The sequence below is a fragment of the Coregonus lavaretus genome, assembly GCF_964263955.1.
Source record: "Coregonus lavaretus genome assembly, chromosome: 9".
Lineage (NCBI taxonomy): Eukaryota > Metazoa > Chordata > Actinopteri > Salmoniformes > Salmonidae > Coregonus > Coregonus lavaretus.
Window position 1 is genome coordinate 36,913,288 of NC_139996.1, and position 22,621 is coordinate 36,935,908.

Genomic DNA, 22,621 nt, shown 5'->3' on the forward strand with positions numbered 1-22,621 from the left:
GAGGGCCCTGGCGGAGTGGTGCCAGGAAAATAACCTCACCTTCAACGTAAAAAAAACTGTCACGACTCCCTCCGAAGCTGCCTAATCTCCTTGTTTGGGCATGCTTCGGCGTTCGTCGTCACCGGCCTTCTAGCCACTGCCGCTCCTCTTTTCATCATTCCATTTGTTTAGTCTTGTTTTTCACACACACCTGGTACATATCCCCTCATCAGTCTCTGTATAATTATTCCCTCTGCTCCCCCATGCCTTTGAGTGTTATTGTTCCATGTGGAGGTGTCGCTAGCTCGTGTTGAGCATTGTTACTTTTATCGGCGGGATATTCACCCGTGTGTTTTTTTTTCCCAGTACGCATTTAAGTCGCACTGTATTTGGTTTACGCATTGCTGCGGACTGCTGTATTGGCTAATAAACCCTATTCTATGATTCACACCTCCTGCGCCTGGCTCCGTCCTACTCACCTTGTTACAGAATAACACACCCAAACAGCATGGAGTCAGCAGGAGCGGGGAATATGCCTGGAGTCATTGAGCGGGTCCGGGAGCATTCCACCATGTTAGCCAGCTTGGGCAAAGAGATGGATCGGGGTCTCCAGGCCGTCCAGCGCCTGGAGAAGAGAGGATCCGACCCTGCAGAACCAGCTGAGCGACCGGATCCAGCCACCCACACACCAGCAACCAGGGGTATTCAACTGTCTCTACCGAGGGAATACGACGGGACAGCTGCCTGCTGCCAGGGTTTCCTCCTGCAGCTGGACCTCTACTTCAACACCATCAGCCCTGCTCAATCGGATCGGGAGAAGGTGTCCGCCCTCATCTCCTGCCTCTCGGGGAAAGCCCTGGTATGGGCCAATGTGATCTGGAGTGAAGGAGGAGACATGTTGGACAGCTACGGAGAGTTCGTTCCATCTGAGGCAGGGGACAAGGACCTCGCAAGACTTTACCCTGGAGTTTAGAACCCTAGCGGCTGGGTCCGGGTGGAACGAGCGGTCCCTCATCGACCATTTCCGATGCAGCCTGCGTGAGAACACCCGAACGGAGCTAGCCTGCCGGGATACCATTCTGACCTTCGACCAACTGGTGGACACGGCCATTCGGTTGGACAACCTGCTTGCTTCGTGAGGACATCCTGGAAGGGGCCTGCCCGTTTCACCCCCCCTCACCCCGGCTCCCATTCCAATGGAGCTGGGTGGTGCAGCGTTCCGGGAGAACGGAGGACGACTGATCCAGTGTCACTCTTGTGGCAGAAGAGGACATTCTGCTGCACGATGTCGTCAGAGTTCTTCTGGTTCTGGAGGCAGCAGGCAGGGCACTCTCGCGTCACCCCAGGTAGCACAAACCCACACTTGTTCAGAGCCCTCTGCTGCGCATTTAACCATCCACATCAACTTCCCTGATTACACGGTAGTTCCCCAGTGTAAGGCGCTGGAAGATTCAGGTGCAGCTGGGAACTTTATGGACAGGTCTTTAGCTCTTAGTCTACGTATTACATTTGTTCCCCTGTCTATTCCGTTGCCCATCAAAGCACTTGACAATTGACCACTAGGGTCAGGTTTTGTTAGGGAGGTTACCGCACCAGTCACTATGATTACGCAGGAGATCCATAATGAGCAAATCACATTTCATATTATTGAGTCCCTTGATTTCCCTGTTGTGTTGGGCCTTCCCTGGCTAGCACTACACAACCTCACCTTTTCATGGCCGCAGAGGGCTCTCACGGGTTGGTCGCGAGAGTGTCAGGGTAGGTGTCTAGCTGTTTCCGTTGGTGCGACCACGGTGGAAAGTCCAGACAATGCCTCGATTTGGCGCACGCCTTTTCCAAAACGCAGGCGACCAAATTACCACCCCATTGCTTGGGGAATTGCGCGATAAACCTCAGGTTAGATGCTGTGCCGCCCAGGAGTCATGTATATCCCGTCGCAGGCTGAAACGGAGGCTATGGAAACATACGTCTCCGAGTCCCTGTTGTCAGGGGGTCTGCGCCCTTGCATTGATCACCGTGCACTTAATAGAATTACAATTCGCTATAGTTATGCTCTACCCATCATTTCCTCGTGATCGAATCAATGCATGGGGCGTGCTTCTTCACGAAATTAGATCTCAGGAGTGCGTACAACCTGGTGCGTGTCCGGGAAGGGGACGAATGGAAGACAGCATTTAGCACCACCACAGGGCATTATGAAAACCTGGTGATGCCGTACGGGTTGATGAATGCTCCATCAGTCTTCCAGTCCTTTGTGAACGAGGTGTTTCGGGACATGCTTGGTCGCGGTGTGGTGGTTTACATCGATTACATCCTGGTGTATTCCGCTACGCGTGCCGAGCATGTGTCCCTTGTTCGCAGAGTGCTTGGGTGACTGTTGGAGCATGACCTGTATCCCAAGGCAGAAAAGTGTCTGTTTTTCCAACAATCCGTCTCTTTCCTCGGATACCACGATCCCTCATTGCCGTTCGTAGTGGAGGTGGACGCGTCCGAGGTAGGGGTAGGCGCTGTCCTATCCCAATGCTCGGGCACGCCAACCAAGCTCCGCCCCTGTGCCTTCTTCTCTAAGAAGCTCAGCCCGGTGGACCAGAACTATGACGTTGGTGATCGGGAGCTGTTGGCTGTTGTCAGAGCCCTGACAGCATGGAGACACTGGCTCGAGGGGCTAACCACCCTTTCCTCGTCTGGACTGACCACCGTAACCTGGAGTACATCTGGGCAGCGAGGAGGCTGAACCCTCGCCAGGCCAGGTGGGCCTTGTTCTTCAACCAGTTTGATTTCACGCTGTTCTATATACCAGGCACTAAGAACATGAAGGCAGACGCACTGTCACGGCTGTACGACACAGAGGAGAGGCCCATTGATAATACCCCGATACTCCCGTCCTCCTGCATTGTGGCGCCGGTGGTGTGGGCGGTGGACGTGGACACACAGATCCATCTCCACCTCAGTGCCCAGCTGGACTTCGGTCCGTGTCGTCTAGTGTCCGTGATCGTCTTATCTATTGGGCACACACGTCCCCCTCCTCTGGTCACCCAGGCATCGGCAGTACAGTGCGCTGCCTTACCGGGAAGTACTGGTGGCCTACCTTGGCTAATGACATGAGGGTGTATGTCTCATCCTGCTCGGTGTGCGCCCAGAGTAAGGCACCTAGGTACCTTCCAGTGGCTAAGTTACATCCCTTACCAGTTCCACAACGACCATGGTCCCACTTATCGATTGATTTTCGAACTGATCTTCCCCTCTCTCAGGGTAACACCAACATCCTGGTTGTTGTGGACCGCTTTTCTAATGCCTGCCACCTCCTTCCTCTGCCCGGTCTCCCCACGGCCCTGCAAACTGCGGAAGCCCTTTTTACTCACATCTTCCGGCACTACGGGGTGCCAGAGAACATAGTGTCTGACCGGGGTCCCCAGTTTACGTCTAGGGTCTGGAAGGCGTTCATGGAACGTCTGGGGTCTTGGTCAGCCTGACCTCTGGGTGTCACCCCGAATCTAATGGGCAGGTGGAACGGGTGAATCAGGATGTGGGTAGGTTTCTGCGGTCCTACTGCCAGGACCGGCCGGGGGAGTGGTCGGTGTTCTTGCCATGGGCCAAATATGCCCAGAACTCTCTCCGCCACTCCTCCACTTACACGTCACCATTTCAATGTGTTTTAGGGTAGCAGCCGGTCCTGGCACCGTGGAATCAGAGCCAGACCGAAGCTCCTGCGGTGGACGGCTGGTTTCGGCGCCCGGAGGAGACGTGGAACGCTGCCCACGTCCACATCCAACGCTGAACGCCAACGCAGTGAGGACTTTGTACCGGGTGATCGGGTCTGGCTCTCGACCCGGAACCTGCCACTCTGCCTGCCCTGCCGGAAGCTGGGCCCGCGGTTTGTGGGGCCGTTCAAAGTCCTGAGGAGAGTGAACAAGGTTACGTATAGGTTGCTGCTCCCTCCTGATTATCATATTAACCCCTCATTTCATATGTCTCTCCTCAGGCCGGTGGTGGCTGGTCCGATCCATGAGTCTGAGGTGCAGGAGGTCCCTCCGCCCCCTCTGGACATCGAGGGGGCCCCGGCGTACTCCATCAATTCCATCCTGGATTCGAGGCGTCGGGCCTTCAGTACCTCGTGGAGTGGGAGAGGTACGGTCCGGAGGAGTAGTGCTGGGTCCAGGTGAAGGATGTCTTCGATCCCTCCCTGTTGCAGGACTTCCACCGGATCAGATCACCCTGCTCCGCGTCCTCCTGGCCGTCCCCGGGGCCGGTGTCGGCACGCTGCTGGAGCTGTCCGTCAAGGGGGGGGGGGGGGGGGGGTACTGTCACAACTCCCTCCGAAGCTGCCTTGTTTTTCACACACACCTGGTACATATCCCCTCATCAGTCTCTGTATAATTATTCCCTCTGCTCCCCCATGTCTTTGTGTGTTATTGTTCCATGTGGAGGTGTCGCTAGCTTGTGTTGAGCATTATGTTACTTTTATCGCCGGGATATTCACCCCTGTGTTTTGTTTTCCCAGTACGCATTTAAGGTTGCACTGTATTTGGTTTACGCATTGCTGCGAACTGCTGTATTGGCCATTTTCTTTTTACATTTTAGTCATTTTATCAGACGCTCTTATCCAGAGCGACTTACAGTTAGTGAGTGCATACATTTTTAATACTGGCCCCCCGTGGGAAACGAACCCACAACCCTGGTGTTGCATGCACCATGCTCTACCAACTGAGCTAAAGGAGGCCTACACTATTCTTTGATTCACACCTCCTGCGCCTGGATCCGTCCTACTCACCTTGTTACAAAAACAAAGGAGCTTATTGTGGACTTCAGGAGACAGCAGAGGGAGCATGCCCCCATCTACATTGACAGGACCGCAGTGGAGAAGGTGAAAAGCTTCACGTTCCTCGGCGTACACATCACTGACAATCTGAAATGGTCCACCCACACAGACAGTGTGGTGAAGAAGGCGCAACAGCGCCTCTTCAACCTCAGGAGGCTGAAGACATTCGGCTTGGCCCCTAAGACCCTCACAAACCTTTACAGATGCACCATTGAGAGAATCCTGTCGGACTGTATCAACGCCTGGTACGGCTACTGCACCGCCCGCAACCACAGGGCTCTCCAGAGGGTGGTGCGGTCTGCCCAACACATCACCGGGAGCACCCTGCCTGCCCTTCAGGACAACTACAGCACCCGATGTCACAGGAAGGCCAAAAAGATCATCAAGGACATCAACCACCCAAGCCACGGCCTGTTCACCCCGCTATCAGCGAGAAGACAAGGTCAGTACAGGTGCATCAAAGCTGGGACCGAGAGACTGAAAAACAGCTTCTATTTCAAGGTCATCAGACTGTTAAATAGCCATCACTAGCCGGCCTCCACCCAGTACCCTGCCCTGAACTGAACTTAGTCACTGTCAATAGCCGGCTACCACCCAGTTACTCAACCCTGCACCTTAGAGGCTGCTGCCCTTTGTACATAGACATGGAATCACTGGTCACTTTAATGATGTTTATATACTGTTTTACTCATTTCATATGTATATACTGTATTCTAGTCAACGCCACTCCGACATTGCTCATCCTAATATTTATATATTTCTTAATTCCATTATTTTACTTTAAGATGTGTGTATTGTTGTGAATTGTTAGATACTACTGCACTGTTGGAGCTAGGAACACAAGCATTTCGCTACACCCGCAATAACATCTGCTAAATATGTGTATGCGACCATTAAAATTTGATTTGATTTGTTTGTACATATCCATGTTCCCAGTCACCTTGCCGTGGTTAAATGCGGTCTTTCACACTTTCAGTTTTGCGCGAATGCTGCCATCAATCCACAGTTTTTGGTTTGGATAAGTTCTAATTGTCACAGTGGGAACAACATCCTCTATGCACCTCCTGATAAACTCTGTCACAGCCAGTGTATACGTCTATACTATTCTCAGAAGCAACCCAGAACATATCCCAGTCCGCGTGATCAAAACAATCTTGAAGCATAGATTCCGATTGGTCAGACCAACGTTGAACAGTCCTTACCACAGGTACTTCCTGTTTAAGTTTCTGCCTATAGGAGGGGAGGAGCAAAATGGAAGCGTGATCTGATTTGCCGAAGGGGGGGCGGTGGAGGGCCTTGTAGCCATCCCAGAAAGGGGAGAAGAAATGGTCAAGAGTGAATAGCAGTGTATAGCATGTTACAGTACAGCCACTGCGTTCCAATTTAGGCGCTTATCAATGTTCAAATCTGCAATTTTCAACCTGTATACAGTTACGAGTGTAAAGGGCTATGTGAGACTGCTTATAACAGAGCAAAAACGCTGTCTACTGGTATTAAGGTAATTATTGCAGGGACATGTGATGTGGGAGAGCCGTTGACTTTACACTGTACTAGTCAGAGGGTGTAGATTAGAGGTTGACACAGGAGTGAAAATTAATTCCTGTCCCGATCCCGCAACAGTTCTATAACCCCGGAACTTTCCTGTACTCTCCCGATAAAAATCACTCCCGTCCACTCCCGTTTACGCACAGAAATCAGAAATAACTTCCTTCGCAAATTAGCTGCTCGTCTGTCTGTCCCCCACTCTGCGTGCAGAATAGCATTAGTGCAAACCAAGACTGTTCTCATGGCAGGCCTGGTTGTAACTAGATACGTTGAAGACGCATCAGGGACAATTTTAGCATTTTAGCTAACCCTAACCTTTTTCCTAACCTTATTCTCCTAACTTGCCACATTAATTCTAACATGCTGCGCAGGTTCTCCTAACCTGCTACAAAAAGTAACTTCTGCTAGTCAAAACCGGTTCATACACATTGACAGATAGAACTTCATTACTTTTCCATGACTTCTCCATGACTTTTAACCAAATTTCAATGGCTAACAATTGGCGGCATGACCAACAATTGGTACTTATTTTTTATACATACAGTGAGGGAAAAAAGTATTTGATCCCCTGCTGATTTTGTACGTTTGCCCACTGACAAAGAAATGATCAGTCTATAATTTTAATTATAGGTTTATTTGAACAGTGAGAGACAGAATAACAACAAAAAAATCCAGAAAAACGCATGTCAAATATGTTATAAATTGACTTGCATTTTAATGAGGGAAATAAGTATTTGACCCCCTCTCAAATCAGAAAGATTTCTGGCTCCCAGGTGTCTTTTATACAGGTAACGAGCTGAGATTAGGAGCACACTCTTAAAGGGAGTGCTCCTAATCTCAGCTTGTTACCTGTATAAAAGACACCTGTCCACAGAAGCAATCAATCAATCAGATTCCAAACTCTCCACCGTGGCCAAGACCAAAGAGCTCTCCAAGGATGTCAGGGACAAGATTGTAGACCTACACAAGGCTGGAATGGGCTACAAGACCATCGCCAAGCAGCTTGTTGAGAAGGTGACAACAGTTGGTGCAATTATTCGCATATGGAAGAAACACAAAATAACTGTCAACCTCCCTCGGACTGTGGCTCCATGCAAGATCTTACCTCGTGGAGTTGCAATGATCATGAGAACGGTGAGGAATCAGCCCAGAACTACACGGGAGGATCTTGTCAATGATCTCAAGGCAGCTGGGACCATAGTCACCAAGAAAACAATTGGTAACACACTACGCCGTGAAGGACTGAAATCCTGCAGCACCCGCAAGGTCCCCCTGCTCAAGAAAGCACATATACAGGCCCGTCTGAACATCTGAATGATTCAGAGGAGAACTGGGTAAAAGTGTTGTGGTCAGATGAGACCAAAATCAAGCTCTTTGGCATCAACTCAACTCGCCGTGTATGACCCGAAGAACACCATCCCCACCGTCAAACATGGAGGTGGAAACATTATGCTTTGGGGGTGTTTTTCTGCTAAGGGGACAGGACAACTTCACCGCATCAAAGGGACGATGGACGGGGCCATGTACCGTCAAATCTTGGGTGAGAACCTCCTTCCCTCAGCCAGGGCATTGAAAATGGGTATTCCAGCATGACAATGACCCAAAACACACGGTCAAGGCAACAAAGGAGTGGCTCAAGAAGAAGCACATTAAGGTCCTGGAGTGGCCTAGCCAGTCTCCAGACCTTAATCCCATAGAAAATCTGTGGAGGGAGCTGAAGGTTCGAGTTGCCAAACGTCAGGCTCGAAACCTTAACGGCTTGGAGAAGATCTGCAAAGAGGAGTGGGACAAAATCCCTGAGATGTGTGCAAACCTGGTGGCCAACTACAAGAAACGTCTGACCTCTGTGATTGCCAACAAGGGTTTTGCCACCAAGTATTAAAGTCATGTTTTGCAGAGGGGTCAAATACTTATTTCCCTCATTAAAATGCAAATCAATTTATAACATTTTTGTCATGCGTTTTTCTGGATTTTTTTGTTGTTATTCTGTCTCTCACTGTTCAAATAAACCTACCATTAAAATTATAGACTGATCATGTCTTTGTCAGTGGGCAAACGTACAAAATCAGCAGGGGATCAAATACTTTTTTATGTACAGTGAGGGAAAAAAGTAAGGGTAATGTGGTATCAACACTGGGAGGCTGCACTCTGATCCTATGTACCCTCTCCTGTCATTGTGTAAGGCACTTAACCCCCACAAATTAGAATGCCTGTTAGGCAATAGTATAAAACACGTGGTCAACTCTCAGTCTGGAGAGATACTGGGTGTGCAGGCTTTTGATCAAGCCCTGCTCAAACACATCAGAGACAGTTTATCAAGGTCCGGTTGAACAGCTAATTTCTAAAATGTGGTTTATAATTGTTGAGTTTTTGAATAAATATGGAATTCCAGTGATGTGAAGGAGTATGCCATCGTTTTTTGATGCAATACCTACAGGTCTTATAAGACTTATACAGGGAAATTATGTTTATGAGAGGAATTAAGAAGTTTTATTTTATTACATGGTGTGTGCATCTAGGATCAAAAGTACACTAATAATGATATTAGGAAGATATGTACCGAGCCTGCTTTCCCTCCTGCAAAAGTATACGGAATCCTACATTTAATATTAATTGGAAAGCGGTATGGAATGTATAATTTTTTGTACTTTTACCCCTTTTTCTCCCCAAATTGGTAGTTACAGTCTTGTCCCATCGCCGCAACTCCCCTATTGATTCGGGAGAGGCGAAGGTCGAGAGCCATGCGTCCTCCGAATGCTTCTTGAAGCCGCAATGCTTCTTGACACACTGCTCGCTTAACCCGGAAGCCAGCCGCACCAATGTGTCAGAGGAAACACTGTCCAGCTGATGACCAAAGTCAGCTTGCAGGCACCCTGCCCCCCACAAGGAGGGACGCTGGGCCAATTGTGCGCCGCCTCATGGGTCTCCCGGTCACGGCCGGCTGTGACACAGCCTGGGATCGAACCCAGGTCTGTAGTGACCGCTGCACCACTCGGGAGGCCCCCAGCGGTATGGAATTTAAATAGAAATTATTGTGACACTAACAAAGTCCGTGAAGTGTCTTTTAAAATCATTCACTTAATTTATCTAGTTAACCAGGTACTTCCAAGATTTTAAATAGATATTGACGAAAAGTGTGCGTTTTGTCCTTTATTCTATGATTGTATTGACACTAAGATTTTTTTGGACAGATCTTGAGCATTTATTTTTTAGATCAACTGGTGCTAGGGTTCAGCTTGATGGTAAGGATATTTTACTTTTACTTAATAATCAGGATTTGGATCAGAACAAAGTATACATAAAGATTTTATTTTTTTAATGTTTGGTAAATATTTTATACATAAATGTAAGTGGGCTAAAGAAAAATTTAACTTAAATTACTTTAAAATGCTGCGTAAAAAGAAACGGGAAAGCAAAGCGAACCCTAAATGCCTGTGAAGCATTATGTATTTTTGTTGAAATGTGTACCCTTTTTGTATACTGTGTTCTAAAGTATGACTGTATATTTTGTTATTTGTTGTTAATGGACTCTCACACACACACACACACACACACACACACACACACACCTTTGATCTATTATCAAATCATATGCAGGAAATTGAGACCCCTCTTAAATTCATTTACAGAATATTTTTGGCACTTTACACAGACTACGGACACCACGCTATTCACTAATCAAACAGAATAAATGGTAGAGAACAGGATATTTAGAAATTACAATATGATGTCGGCAGTCGTTTGTTCTTCCATCTCAGAGGGGGCAATTACCTTAGAGATTCAGGGAGGTGGGACTTGTCAGTGACAGCCAGCAGTGACAGGAAAGAATGAAAGAGTTCCACTTTGCAAATAAGAGACCTGAAAAGACAAAGACAGCCGTCAATCTGAAGTTCAGGGGACTTAACGCAATACAGATACCAATGTGATGAGAGGCAGCCTGTGCATTGAATTAGGGTGCACAGAAGGTTTTGCATAATGCTGGGTTGACACATGAAAAAGGAACTGGCCAGATTATATCCTTCCAATTTGTGCCTAAAAACCAACCTATTCGTTCTTTTTAAAGTCCTGGCTCTTACCTTGCTTTCGATGTGCCCAGAGCCTTCTTGGTCACTCCATGTTTATAGCCATTAGCAGTGACATCAAGTGGTTGATCCAACACAGCGCACCAGCTGATAGCTGAAAACAGGAGATAGTTGACATTCATGACTCAATGTACAGTGGGGGAAAAAAGTATTTAGTCAGCCACCAATTGTGCAAGTTCTCCCACTTAAAAAGATGAAAATGACAGGCCTCTCTCATCATAGGTACACGTCAACTATGACAGACAAAATGAGAAAAAAATAATCCAGAAAATCACATTGTAGGATTTTTAATGAATTTATTTGCAAATTATGGTGGAAAATAAGTATTTGGTCAATAACAAAAGTTTCTCAATACTTTGTTATATACCCTTTGTTGGCAATGACACAGGTCAAACGTTTTCTGTAAGTCTTCACAAGGTTTTCACACACTGTTGCTGGTATTTTGGCCCATTCCTCCATGCAGATCTCCTCTAGAGCAGTGATGTTTTGGGGCTGTCGCTGGGCAACACGGACTTTCAACTCCCTCCAAAGATTTTCTATGGGGTTGAGATCTGGACACTGGCTAGGCCACTCCAGGACCTTGAAATGCTTCTTACGAAGCCACTCCTTCGTTGCCCGGGCGGTGTGTTTGGGATCATTGTCATGCTGAAAGACCCAGCCACGTTTCATCTTCAATGCCCTTGCTGATGGAAGGAGGTTTTCACTCAAAATCTCACGATACATGGCCCCATTCATTCTTTCCTTTACACGGATCAGTCGTCCTGGTCCCTTTGCAGAAAAACAGCCCCAAAGCATGATGTTTCCAACCCCATGCTTCACAGTAGGTATGGTGTTCTTTGGATGCAACTCAGCATTCTTTGTCCTCCAAACACGACAAGTTGAGTTTTTACCAAAAAGTTATATTTTGGTTTCATCTGACCATATGACATTCTCCCAATCCTCTTCTGGATCATCCAAATGCACTCTAGCAAACTTCAGACGGGCCTGGACATGTACTGGCTTAAGCAGGGGGACACGTCTTGCACTGCAGGATTTGAGTCCCTGGCGGCGTAGTGTGTTACTGATGGTAGGCTTTGTTACTTTGGTCCCAGCTCTCTGCAGGTCATTCACTAGGTCCCCCCGTGTGGTTCTGGGATTTTTGCTCACCGTTCTTGTGATCATTTTGACCCCACGGGGTGAGATCTTGCGTGGAGCCCCAGATCGAGTGAGATTATCAGTGGTCTTGTATGTCTTCCATTTCCTAATAATTGCTCCCACAGTTGATTTCTTCAAACCAAGCTGCTTACCTATTGCAGATTCAGTCTTCCCAGCCTGGTGCAGGTCTACAATTTTGTTTCTGGTGTCCTTTGACAGCTCTTTGGTCTTGGCCATAGTGGAGTTTGGAGTGTGACTGAGGTTGTGGACAGGTGTCTTTTATACTGATAACAAGTTCAAACAGGTGCCATTAATACAGGTAACGAGTGGAGGACAGAGGAGCCTCTTAAAGAAGAAGTTACAGGTCTGTGAGAGCCAGAAATCTTGCTTGTTTGTAGGTGACCAAATACTTATTTTCCACCATAATTTGCAAATAAATTCATTAAAAATCCTACAATGTGATTTTCTGGATTTTTCTCTCTCAATTTGTCTGTCATAGTTGACGTGTACCTATGATGAAAATTACAGGCCTCTCTCATCTTTTTAAGTGGGAGAACTTGCACAATTGGTGGCTGACTAAATACTTTTTTTCCCCACTGTAGATCAGCAAATATACCACATAAACAGATGTCATATGCAGTGTGCCAGACAAGACCGTTAGGCTGAGAAAATATTAGGATAGTTTGAAAGGGCGCATGTGGTTAAATGGGATGACAGAGGACAAATAGGGTGAAGAGTGAAGGACAAGGTGTTACCTATTGAGACAGTTGGCAGGTTTCCATTGACCCAGGTTTATTCAACAAAAGCAATATCGCAAAAAAGACATTGCAACATGCATAATGGAAACAGCAGCTATTATGATGGAAACAGTTTTTCGAATAAATTATGATTTGTCACATGCTTCGTAAACAACAGGTGTAGACTAACAGTGAAATGCTTACTTACGGGCCCTTCCCAACAGTGCAGAGAGAAATACATTTTTTAAATAATAGAAAAATAAAACGCATAAAAGTAATAATATATACACACAATCAGTAACGATAACTTGGCTATCTATATACAAGGGGTACCAGTACCGAGATGATGTGCAGGGGTATGAGGTAATTGAGGTAGATATGTACATATAGTGCATATGGAAAGTATTCAGACCCTTTTAATTTTTCCACATTTTATTACGTTACAGCATTATTTTAAAATTGATTAAATTAATTTAATTTTCCTCATCAATCTACACACAATACCCCATAATGACAAAGCGAAAACAGGTAGAGAAATTGTACAACTTGATTGGAGTCCACCTGCGGTAAATTAAATTAATTGGACATGATTTGGAAAGGCACACACCTGTCTATATAAGGTCCCATAGTTGACAGTGCATGTCAGAGCAAAAACCAAGCCATGAGGTCAAAGGAATTGTCCGTAGAGCTCCGAGACAGGATTGTGTCGAGGCACAGATTGGGGAAGGGTTCCAAAAAATTTCTGCAGCTTTGAAGGTACCCAAGAACACAGTGGCCTCCATCATTCTTCAATGGAAGAAGATTGGAACCACCAAGACTCTTCCTAGAGTTGGCTGCCCGGCCAAACTGAGCAATCGGGGGAGAAGGGCCTTGGTTACGGAGGTGACCAAGAACCCGACGGTCACTCTGACAGAGCTCCAGAGTTCTTCTGTGGAGATGGGAGAACCTTCCAGAAGGACAACCATCTCTGCAGCACTCCACCAATCAGGCCTTTATGGTAGAGTGACCAGACGGAAGCCACTCCTCAGTAAAAAGGCACAGTTGAAGCTCGCATCTACTACAAAACCATGGTGCTTGCCTACGGAGCTGTGAGGGGAACGGCACCTCCTTACCTTCAGGCTCTGATCCTACACCCAAACAAGGGCACTACGTTCATCCACCTCTGGCCTGCTAGCCCCCCTACCTCTACGGAAGCACAGTTCCCGCTCAGCCCAGTCAAACCTATTCGCTGCTCTGGCACCCCAATGGTGGAACAAGCTCCCCCACGACGCCAGGACAGCGGAGTCACTGACCACCTTCCGGAGACACTTGAAACCCTACCTCTTTAAGGAATACCTGGAATAGACTAACAGTAATCCTTCTACACCCCCCCTCCCCCAGTGGTGGTTGTCCCACAGGCTATCCTAAGTTGAATGCACCAATTTGTAAGTCGCTCTGGATAAGAGCGTCTGCTAAATGACTTAAATGTAAATGACAGCCTGCTTGGAGTTTGCCAACAGGCACCTAAAGTCTCTCAGACCATGAGAAACAAGATTATCTGGTCTGATGAAACCAAGATTGAACTCTTTGGCCTGAATGCCAAGCGTCACGTCTGGAGGAAACCTGGCACCATCCCTACGGTGAAGCATGGTGGTGGCAGCATCATGCTGTGGGGATGTTTTTCAGCGGCAGGGACTGGGAGACTAGTCAGGATTGAGGGAAAGATGAACGGAGCAAAGTACAGAGAGACCCTTGATGAAAACCTGCTCCAGAGTGATCAGGACCTCGGACTGGGGCGAAGGTTCACCTTCCAACAGGACAACAACCCTAAGCACACAGCCAAGACAACGCAGGAGTGGCTTCGGGACAAGTCTCTGAATGTCCTTGAGTGGCCCAGCCAGAGCTCGGACATGAACCCGATCGAATATCTCTGGAGAAACCTGAAAATAGCTGTGCAGCGACACTCCCCATCAAACCTGACAGAGCTTGAGAGGATCTGCAGAGAAGCTTGTAGCGTCATACCCAAGAAGACTCGAGGCTGTAATCGCTGTCAAAGGTGCTTCAACAAAGTACTCAGCAAAGGGTCTGAATACTTATGTAAATGTGATATTTCCTTTTTAAATTTTTTATAAATTAGCTAAAAATTGTAAAAACCTGTTTTTACTTTGTTATTATGGGGTAAAGTGTGTAGAAAGATGAGAATGTTCTTCTTAATCCATTTTAGAATAAGTCTGTAAAAGTAATAACATGTGGAAAAAGTCAAGGGGTCTGAATACTTTCCGAATGCACTGTATCGTCAAAAATAATATCCCAATATGTAACTGTATCGAGTCCCCCCCCCCCCCATCACTAGAAAATAGATGGCAAAAAATGCATAATGGTGTTACCTGTCTATAAACAGCATGGGGAGGATTATTATTATTATTTTATTTTTTTACATTTAATCATGTAACATTAGGCCTACTGATTATTTCTCACTATCTACTTGCGAGCTACTCATTGACAGCCCGCGAGCTACCGGACATGCAGTTGTTTGCTAAGGTGCAACCTTTGGTAGGCTGATGGAAGGCTACTCAGAGTCTGCGCTACAGCAAAGCCTAATCAGACATGCCCTTGCGCATCATGGTTCTTACAAGCAAAGTCAAATTATACTGAATTCCCTTATGGTGCACGCAGCTCAAATGATATGTAAGAACACCATTGGACCAACACCATCAGACATGAAACAACGACACAAATGTAACAGCACAACAAAATAGATAAAACAATTATTTTGCAGGTGCATTTCCATTTTAAAACACCAGTTGTGCAACTAGTGCTTTCTAACAGCACTGAACAATAAGAGTGGTCAAAACCATTCATCTTGAGGCAACGGGGGGAGGGGGTTCAAAATACAATCTGTTAATTTTTATATCATATATAAAATAGACATATCTATTTAAATACAGACTAGCTCAAAACATGGCAAATTACCCAATGGACCATGATCATTTTCTAGTAAAAAAGTGGGGGTGCAAAAACATACGTTTGCACCCCTATTTTGAAAGTGGGGGTGCAGCTGCTCTGTTTGCTCCATTGCTCAGGCCTATGACTAACTATACATTTATTTTTATGTAATCACATAAAGCGTGAATGTTCAAGATAGCATGCATCTGTGGAGATGTATGGAGAAAAGAAAATGGATAAGAGCGTCTGCTAAATGACTAAAATGTAATGTTCACAATTGCTGTAATAATCTGAGCAGAATCTAGAATGTGATCAGTTGTACTTTTAATGTAATCTCAACTGCAATCCAGGTCATTTGGTTATACTATTAGATGAAGTACAGTGATAACACTAGGGCTGGGCGATATGCCCCAGATATCATATCACAATATTTTTCACATTTTTTACGGTATTTATGTTCTAAATATGCTTTATGAGTAGTTCATGACCCTATGTGGCAACACATTAATTATAAGTGATTTACATGGGGCTTTCTCCATTCTGATTGTTTTATACTGTTCAATCCAACTTCAACCCAAAATAATTTTCCATGGAGGAAATGTGACAGGGTATAAACCTAAGTGTTGGTCGCCGTTTCCCAGGGGACCCTATACGATGTTACATTCCCCTTCTTCATGTTGCTAGCTTGGGTCATAAACCCCACCTATTTATACACTGAATCTACTTAACATTTTATTTTAAACCTAACCACACTGCTAACCTTGATTTCATGAAACTTCACGATATAGCCATGTCGACTTTGTGGCTGTGTTAACTAGTGGAAACCGGTAGCTTAGGTTGTGACTAAAGGTAGTACAGCATTGATATCAGGTTGTATTAGCTAGCTAGGTTTGCTCTAACTAGCGATTAGCGGCTAACACGATTTATTTTATAATATAATATTATATTATTATAAAGGTAGTACAGCATTGATATCAGGTTGTATTAGCTAGCTAGGTTTGCTCTAACTAGCGATTAGCGGCTAACACGATTTATTTTCATCCACAACTTGCTAAGAAAAGACAAACTAGCAGTTTGAAGACAGTAAGATACACAAACTAATAGTGTAATTATAGAACGCTTTGAAAGCACTGTTGTCAACAACATCTTGTTGCGTCTGACCATGCAGACTGCAGAGTGAACCGCAAGTGAAGTGCTCATTACTCGGTGGTCGAGCAACACCAACAACTGCCCTCCTTGATGGGGCAGGGCTTGTTGTGGGAAGCGGCATGCAGGAGAGGGAGAGAGACAAAAGGAGTAAACTATACTGAACAAAAATATAAACGCAACATGTAAAGTGTTGGTCCCATGTTTCATGAGCTGAAATAAAATATCCCAGAAATGTTCCATATGCACAAAAAGCTTATTTCTCTCAAATGCTGTGCACAAATGTGTTTACATCCCTGTTAGGGAGCATTTATCCTTTGCCAAGACAATCCATCCACCTGACAGATGTGACATATCAAGAAGCTGATTAAACAGTATGATAATTACACAGATGCACCTTGTGCTGGGGACAATAAAAGGCCACTAAAATGTGGTTTTGTCACACAACACAATGCTACAGATGTCTCAAGTTTTGAAGGAGCGTGCAATTGGCATGCTGATTGCAGGAATGTTCATCAGAACTGTTGCCAGAGAATTGAATGTGAATTCCTCTACCATAAGCCTTCCCAACGTCGTTTTAGAGAATTTGGCAGTACGTCCAACCAGCCTCACAACCGCAGATCACATGTAACCACGCCAGCCCAGGAACTCTACCTCAGGCTTCTTCACCTGCGAGATGGTCTGAGTCGAGCCACCCCGACAGTTGATGAAACTGGGTTTGCACAGCCAATGAATTTCTGACCAGACTGTCAGAAACCGTCTCAGGGAAGCTCATCTGCGTGCTTGTCCTCCTCACCAGGGTCTTGACCTGACTGCAGTTCGGCGTCATAACCGACTTCAGTGGGCAAATGCTCACATTCGATGGCCACTGGCAAGTTGGAGAAGTGTGCTCTTCACGGACGAATCCCGGTTTCAACTGTACCGGGCAGATGGCGTCGTGGGAGCGAGCGTTTTACTGATGTCAACGTTGTGAACAGAGTGCCCCATGGTGGCGGTCGGGTTACGGTATGAGAAGGTATAAACTACGGACAACGAACACAATTGTATTTTATCTATGGCAATTTGAATGCACAGCGATACCGTGGTGAGATCCTGAGGCCCATTGTCGTGCCATTCATCCGCCGCCATCACCTCATGTTTCAGCATGATAATGCACGGCCCCATGTCGCAAGGATCTGTACACAATTGCTGGAAGCTGAAAATGTCCCATTTCTTCCATGGTCTGCATACTCACAAATGTCACCCATTTGGATGCTCTGGATCAACGTGTATGACAGCGTGTTCCAGTTCCCGCCAATACTTCGCACAGCCATTGAAGAGGAGTGGGACAACATTCCACAGGCCACAATCAACAGCCTGATCAACTCTATGCGAAGGAGATGTGTCGCGCTGCATGAGGCAAATGGTGGTCACACCCGATACTGACTGGTTTTACGATCTACGCCCCTACCTTTTTAAAAAATCTATCTGTGACCAACAGATGCATATCTGTATTCCCAGTCATGTGAAATCCATAGCTTAGGGCCTAATGAATTTATTTCAATTGACTGATTTACTAATATGAACTGTAACTCAGTAAAATCTTAGAAATGTGCATGTTGCGTTCATATTTTTGTTCAACAGAGTTGCATATCACATTTAACAAAACAAACACTGAAATACCATTATAGAAGGTAAAGTAAAAACCCAAACCGGTCCGTGCATCAATACCGGTATATAGTAAAATACGGTATACGGCCTATCCCTAAACACAATCTGTTGTATAAATAAACCAAATATCTGACATTGTATTCCCATTTGAACTTTGCTGTGCTTTTAAATGGTTGAAAGCGCAGTGATAGACATTTAGGTGACAACTAAACCAAAACTCAGATATAGATTTTCCATTGGAATTTGATTGTGCTTTTAGTTGGTTGAAAAGCATAATGATAACACACTGGAAATTCAACTAAATTTTGGCTGTCTTTTGCGAGTGAATATAGGTTGTAATCTAGTTGCTCAACATCTCAACCAAATATAACCCCAATTATTGACGTTGAAATGATTTTTATTCCACGTTCTAGGTTTTTGCGAAAACATAAAAAATGGTTGACGTCATTACGTCGAGCTGTTTTAAATCGACACAAGACCGTTAAATGGAAACGCACCGTAGCAGGCAATTGTCACATCTATGCGAAAAATTTATTATTTATAAATTTAAAAAAAAATAATAATCCCAGTGCAGTCAAAATTCTGTTTTTCCTGTGTTTAATATCATATTGTACATCAGCTGAAACTAACACTGTAAAAGTGTGATTTTTTTTATTAGTGTTAGTTCCTGATAGTTGCTGATTGGAAATACAATCTACACAGGAACTTTTAATCAACAGGTTTGCATGGGCGGGAGTTTCAGCTTTCCATGGTGACATCACCATGCGGTAAATTGGTTAATAGACCAATAACAAAGAGTTCCAAACCAATAACAGCTAGTTTTCAGTTTTCCCCTCCCCACTCAGACCACTCCCAGACAGTCCTAGCAAAATTCTTGCTTGAGAAAGTTTTTTGCTAAAAAGTCATTTTTGCCCATTTTAAATGGAAATCTATTACACTAAGGTACTTAATTGATACCCAGAAATGATTTTTTGATATTGATATAAAAAAAGGCTGCATTGGGCCTTAAATATAAATGTAGCTACAGACTGGGGAGTAAAAAAAAGAATCCCACCTGCGCCACAAGGTGAGACTCTGCCCTGGCCGGGCTGATGATTGTGCTCCGTCTGTGCCTGGCTGTGAGCAAACTCCAGGCTGGACTGCAGGAGCTCTGGAGGCTGCACTGTGAAGCCAGCAGGCAGGGCTGTCACCTCAGAACACCTGTAGAAACACAGAGGAACCAATCACTTCTAGTTATACTAAAATCTGTTTAAACAGAGGGGGTCACTAATGACTATCTGTTTCCCTACTCTGTCTCACACACAACCAAACAGAAACATAAAAACACAAATATGGGACATAAAAACGCAGTTTGCAAAGCTATATCATTAACAGGTTATAGTTAAATAACTTGCCTAGTTAAATAAAGGTTAACTTGCCTAGTTAAATAAAGGTTAAATAAAAAAACAGGTTATAGGCTTTGCTCCTTCACAGTTCACACCACCAGGGCTTAGTGAGCAGCCATGTAACATGATGAGCCACCAGAGATGGTGGTCAACTAAACCACAGCTGGCGGGTCACAGAAACATGAAACAAACAACACATGCCAGCCAAGAGGCCGAGCAGGACATTGACGACATGGTGGGAATGTAAAGATTGGTGTCCCTCTTAACTGTAACCCTCTGTATTTACTAACAAACTCTTCTCATACCCCAGCAGCCCAACCTCCACATTCAACATCTTCTAACATCTCTCAACTTTCCATTACATTTACATTTTAGTTATTTAGCAGACGCTCTTATCCAGAGCGACATACAGTTAGTGAGTGCATACATTTTTCATACTGACCCCCCGTGGGAATCGAACCCACAACCCTGGCGTTGCAAGCACCATGCTCTACCAACTGAGCTACACAGGACTATTATTCATACTCTTTCAGAGTCCTAAACCCTTAATACCTTCCCCCCTTCCATATGTAGTAGCTAGCTCACCTGGTGATCAGAGCTCTCTGCATGGCCTGATGGCTGTATGGACATCTCCCTACCACTATTGCGCTGAAGTAGACTGCCCCCTGTAGGTAATGGGAGAGCAGCGCACCCTGGAAACCTAACACTGCCCACCTGGCCAGCTTGTCACTGCAGGAGAGAGACAGAGTGGGCTCCCCCCGACCAGGCTTCACTCTCAGCAGCCCAGTACTGTGGTACCTTAACCCGGGCTGGAGGGGATCCTCTGGTCCTCCAGGGACACACTTAGCACCTGTCCGGTGTATGTCCTGCAGAGCCTGTTGTGTCAAAGCATTGTCTCTTTGTTTTAACACCATGTTGGTCAGTGCATTCTCCCCCTCCGGCCTTGGACTCTCTGTAGGAGTCTGTGCAGGGTTGTCAGTAAGATTTACAACCAGGTTCCCACCACACTTTAGCTCATCCTCTGACTTCTCCTGTTCTTCTAATCGAAGACGCTTATTGATCCCATCAGTCTGTGTCTCCGCACTGCGTTTCAGGTTTACTCTTTCTGCTTTTTCATTGGTTCCATTGGGGATGATCTCCTCTGACCTTATTGGTGGGCAGGGTTGGGATTGGCTGTCAGTCGTCATGGGAATGATGGAGGCATCTCCGCCTGGAGACATAACAGCGAAACATACTGATTAAGCATATCAGCTCTAACAACTTCTAATTATCATAGGAAACTGGTATGTATATATATATATATATATATATTTAACGCTAGCAAACACATAACTCAGAGTCGGAAATTGGGGAAAACAAATTTTTTTCCCATTGACCCTCATTGTAAAAGAGCCAACGTTGTCGTAGATTTTTTTGTTATACAGAAATAACAAAACATGCAGAAAAGGTTCTGCGAGAAGAGCCCTGTGGCTTAAGGCTATTCGGTGTGAAAGAGTGGGAAATTGTGGGGACATGGTGTCCAAGTAGGCTACACGTAGCTATGGGTGTGGAAAACACTGGTAAGACATTTAACTATTTTATTATAGTCCGTTCTTAACTCCACTCACTACTTGTAGATTTGTAGATGAGCCAATAGGGTAACCAAGGTAACATGGGTTGTTTTCCCCACAGGCGGGCAGGACATTCTATTTAAACGACATGTAGCAGCTATTTCTCAATGCCAGAAACACATATAATAGTAACTTAAAGCACCCCAAGAGAACGTTCCCAAATTACAAACTTTGTTGTATAGTACTGTAATATTGTTCTAAAAGTTGGGTTTGAGGTGTTCTCCAAATCAGCTTTAACTTCGGAAACAATCCCACGAAGCCCCGCAGTCAGCGTCACACAGGGAGGCTCACCCTTCATAGACAGGTTGGTTGTTTAGCAACAAAAACGATGCACGCGCAACCATGGGGCAAAACAGATGTTGGCTTACATTGTTGACAACATGTGAGCTATATTTTGTCACCAATGTTTATTGAAAACATAAATACATTAGCACAATGACCACTTTTTGTCTCTCATATACATCGTTACAGTTGTTGGTCAGCTAGCTATCGAATTTTTGCCATAGCACTGACATGAAATCAGTCAAAACAAGACATGGTATCAAAAACAAGATGAAACAAGCTGAAACGAGCCACTTGCGATTCCCTACATGGCAGTTTCTTGTAATTCTTGCTAGGAATCTGACCATCCAGTATCACAACAGGCGGACTTCTGCCCCATGGAAGTGAGCACATCGTTTTTGTGATGTTGTCAGCCAACCCATCTACAGATGAAGTCGGAAGTTTACATACACTTAGGTTGGAGTCATTAAAACTTGTTTTTCAACCACTCCACATATTTCTTGTTAACAAACTATAGTTTTGGCAAGTCGGTTAGGACATCTACTTTGTGCATGACACAAGTCATTTTTCAGAACAATTGTTTACAGACAGATTATTTCACATATAATTCACTGTATCACAATTCCAGTGGGTCAGAAGTTTACACACACTAAGTTGACTGTGCCTTTAAACAGCTTGGAAAATTCCAGAAAATGATGTCATGGCTTTAGAAGCTTCTGATAGGCTAATTTACATAATTTGAGTCAATTGGAGGTGTACCTGTGGATGTATTTCAAGGCCTACCTTCAAACTCAGTGCCTCTTTGCTTGAGATCATGGGAAAATCAAAAGAAATCAGCCAAGACCTCCAAAAAAAATGGTATACCTCCACAAGTCTGGTTCATCCTTGAGAGCAATTTCCAAACGCCTGAAGGTACCACGTTCACCTGTACAAACAATAGTACGCAAGTATAAACACCATGGGACCACGCAGCCGTCATACCGCTCAGAAAGGAGACGCGTTCTGTCTCCTATAAATGAACGTACTTTGGTGCGAAAAGTGCAAATCAATCCCAGAACAACAGCAAAGGACCATGTGAAGATGCTGGAGGAAACAGGTACAAAAGTATCTATATCCACAGTAAAACGAGTCCTATATTGACATAACCTGAAAGGCCGCTCAGCAAGCAACTGCACATGGGGACAAACATTTTACTTTTTGGAGAAATGTCCTCTGGTCTGATGAAACAAAAATATAACTGTTTGGCCATAATGACCATCGTTATGTTTGGAGGAAAAATGGGGATGCTTGCAAGCCGAAGAACACCATCCCAACCGTGAAGCACAGG

General features: G+C 45.2%; 1 protein-coding gene and 1 pseudogene across 2 annotated transcripts in view; both read right to left on the reverse strand.

The window, feature by feature from the left end:
• The window catches only part of LOC311135343 (vacuolar protein sorting-associated protein 4A-like), a 569,660-nt pseudogene that overhangs the window by 77,371 nt on the left and 469,668 nt on the right, over positions 1–22,621 (reverse strand). The gene's annotated exons all lie outside the window — the stretch shown is intronic.
• LOC311135179 (tRNA-specific adenosine deaminase 1-like) overlaps positions 1–22,621 on the reverse strand; it is a 32,883-nt gene that overhangs the window by 5,530 nt on the left and 4,732 nt on the right. Inside the window, exons 5-8 of the mRNA XM_084169106.1 lie at positions 19,988–20,612; positions 19,072–19,217; positions 10,420–10,519; positions 10,115–10,201 (exon numbers count right to left, since the gene is read on the reverse strand). Of these exons, the coding sequence (XP_084025232.1) occupies positions 10,115–10,201; positions 10,420–10,519; positions 19,072–19,217; positions 19,988–20,612 (958 nt within the window). The remainder of the gene's footprint in view (positions 1–10,114; positions 10,202–10,419; positions 10,520–19,071; positions 19,218–19,987; positions 20,613–22,621) is intronic.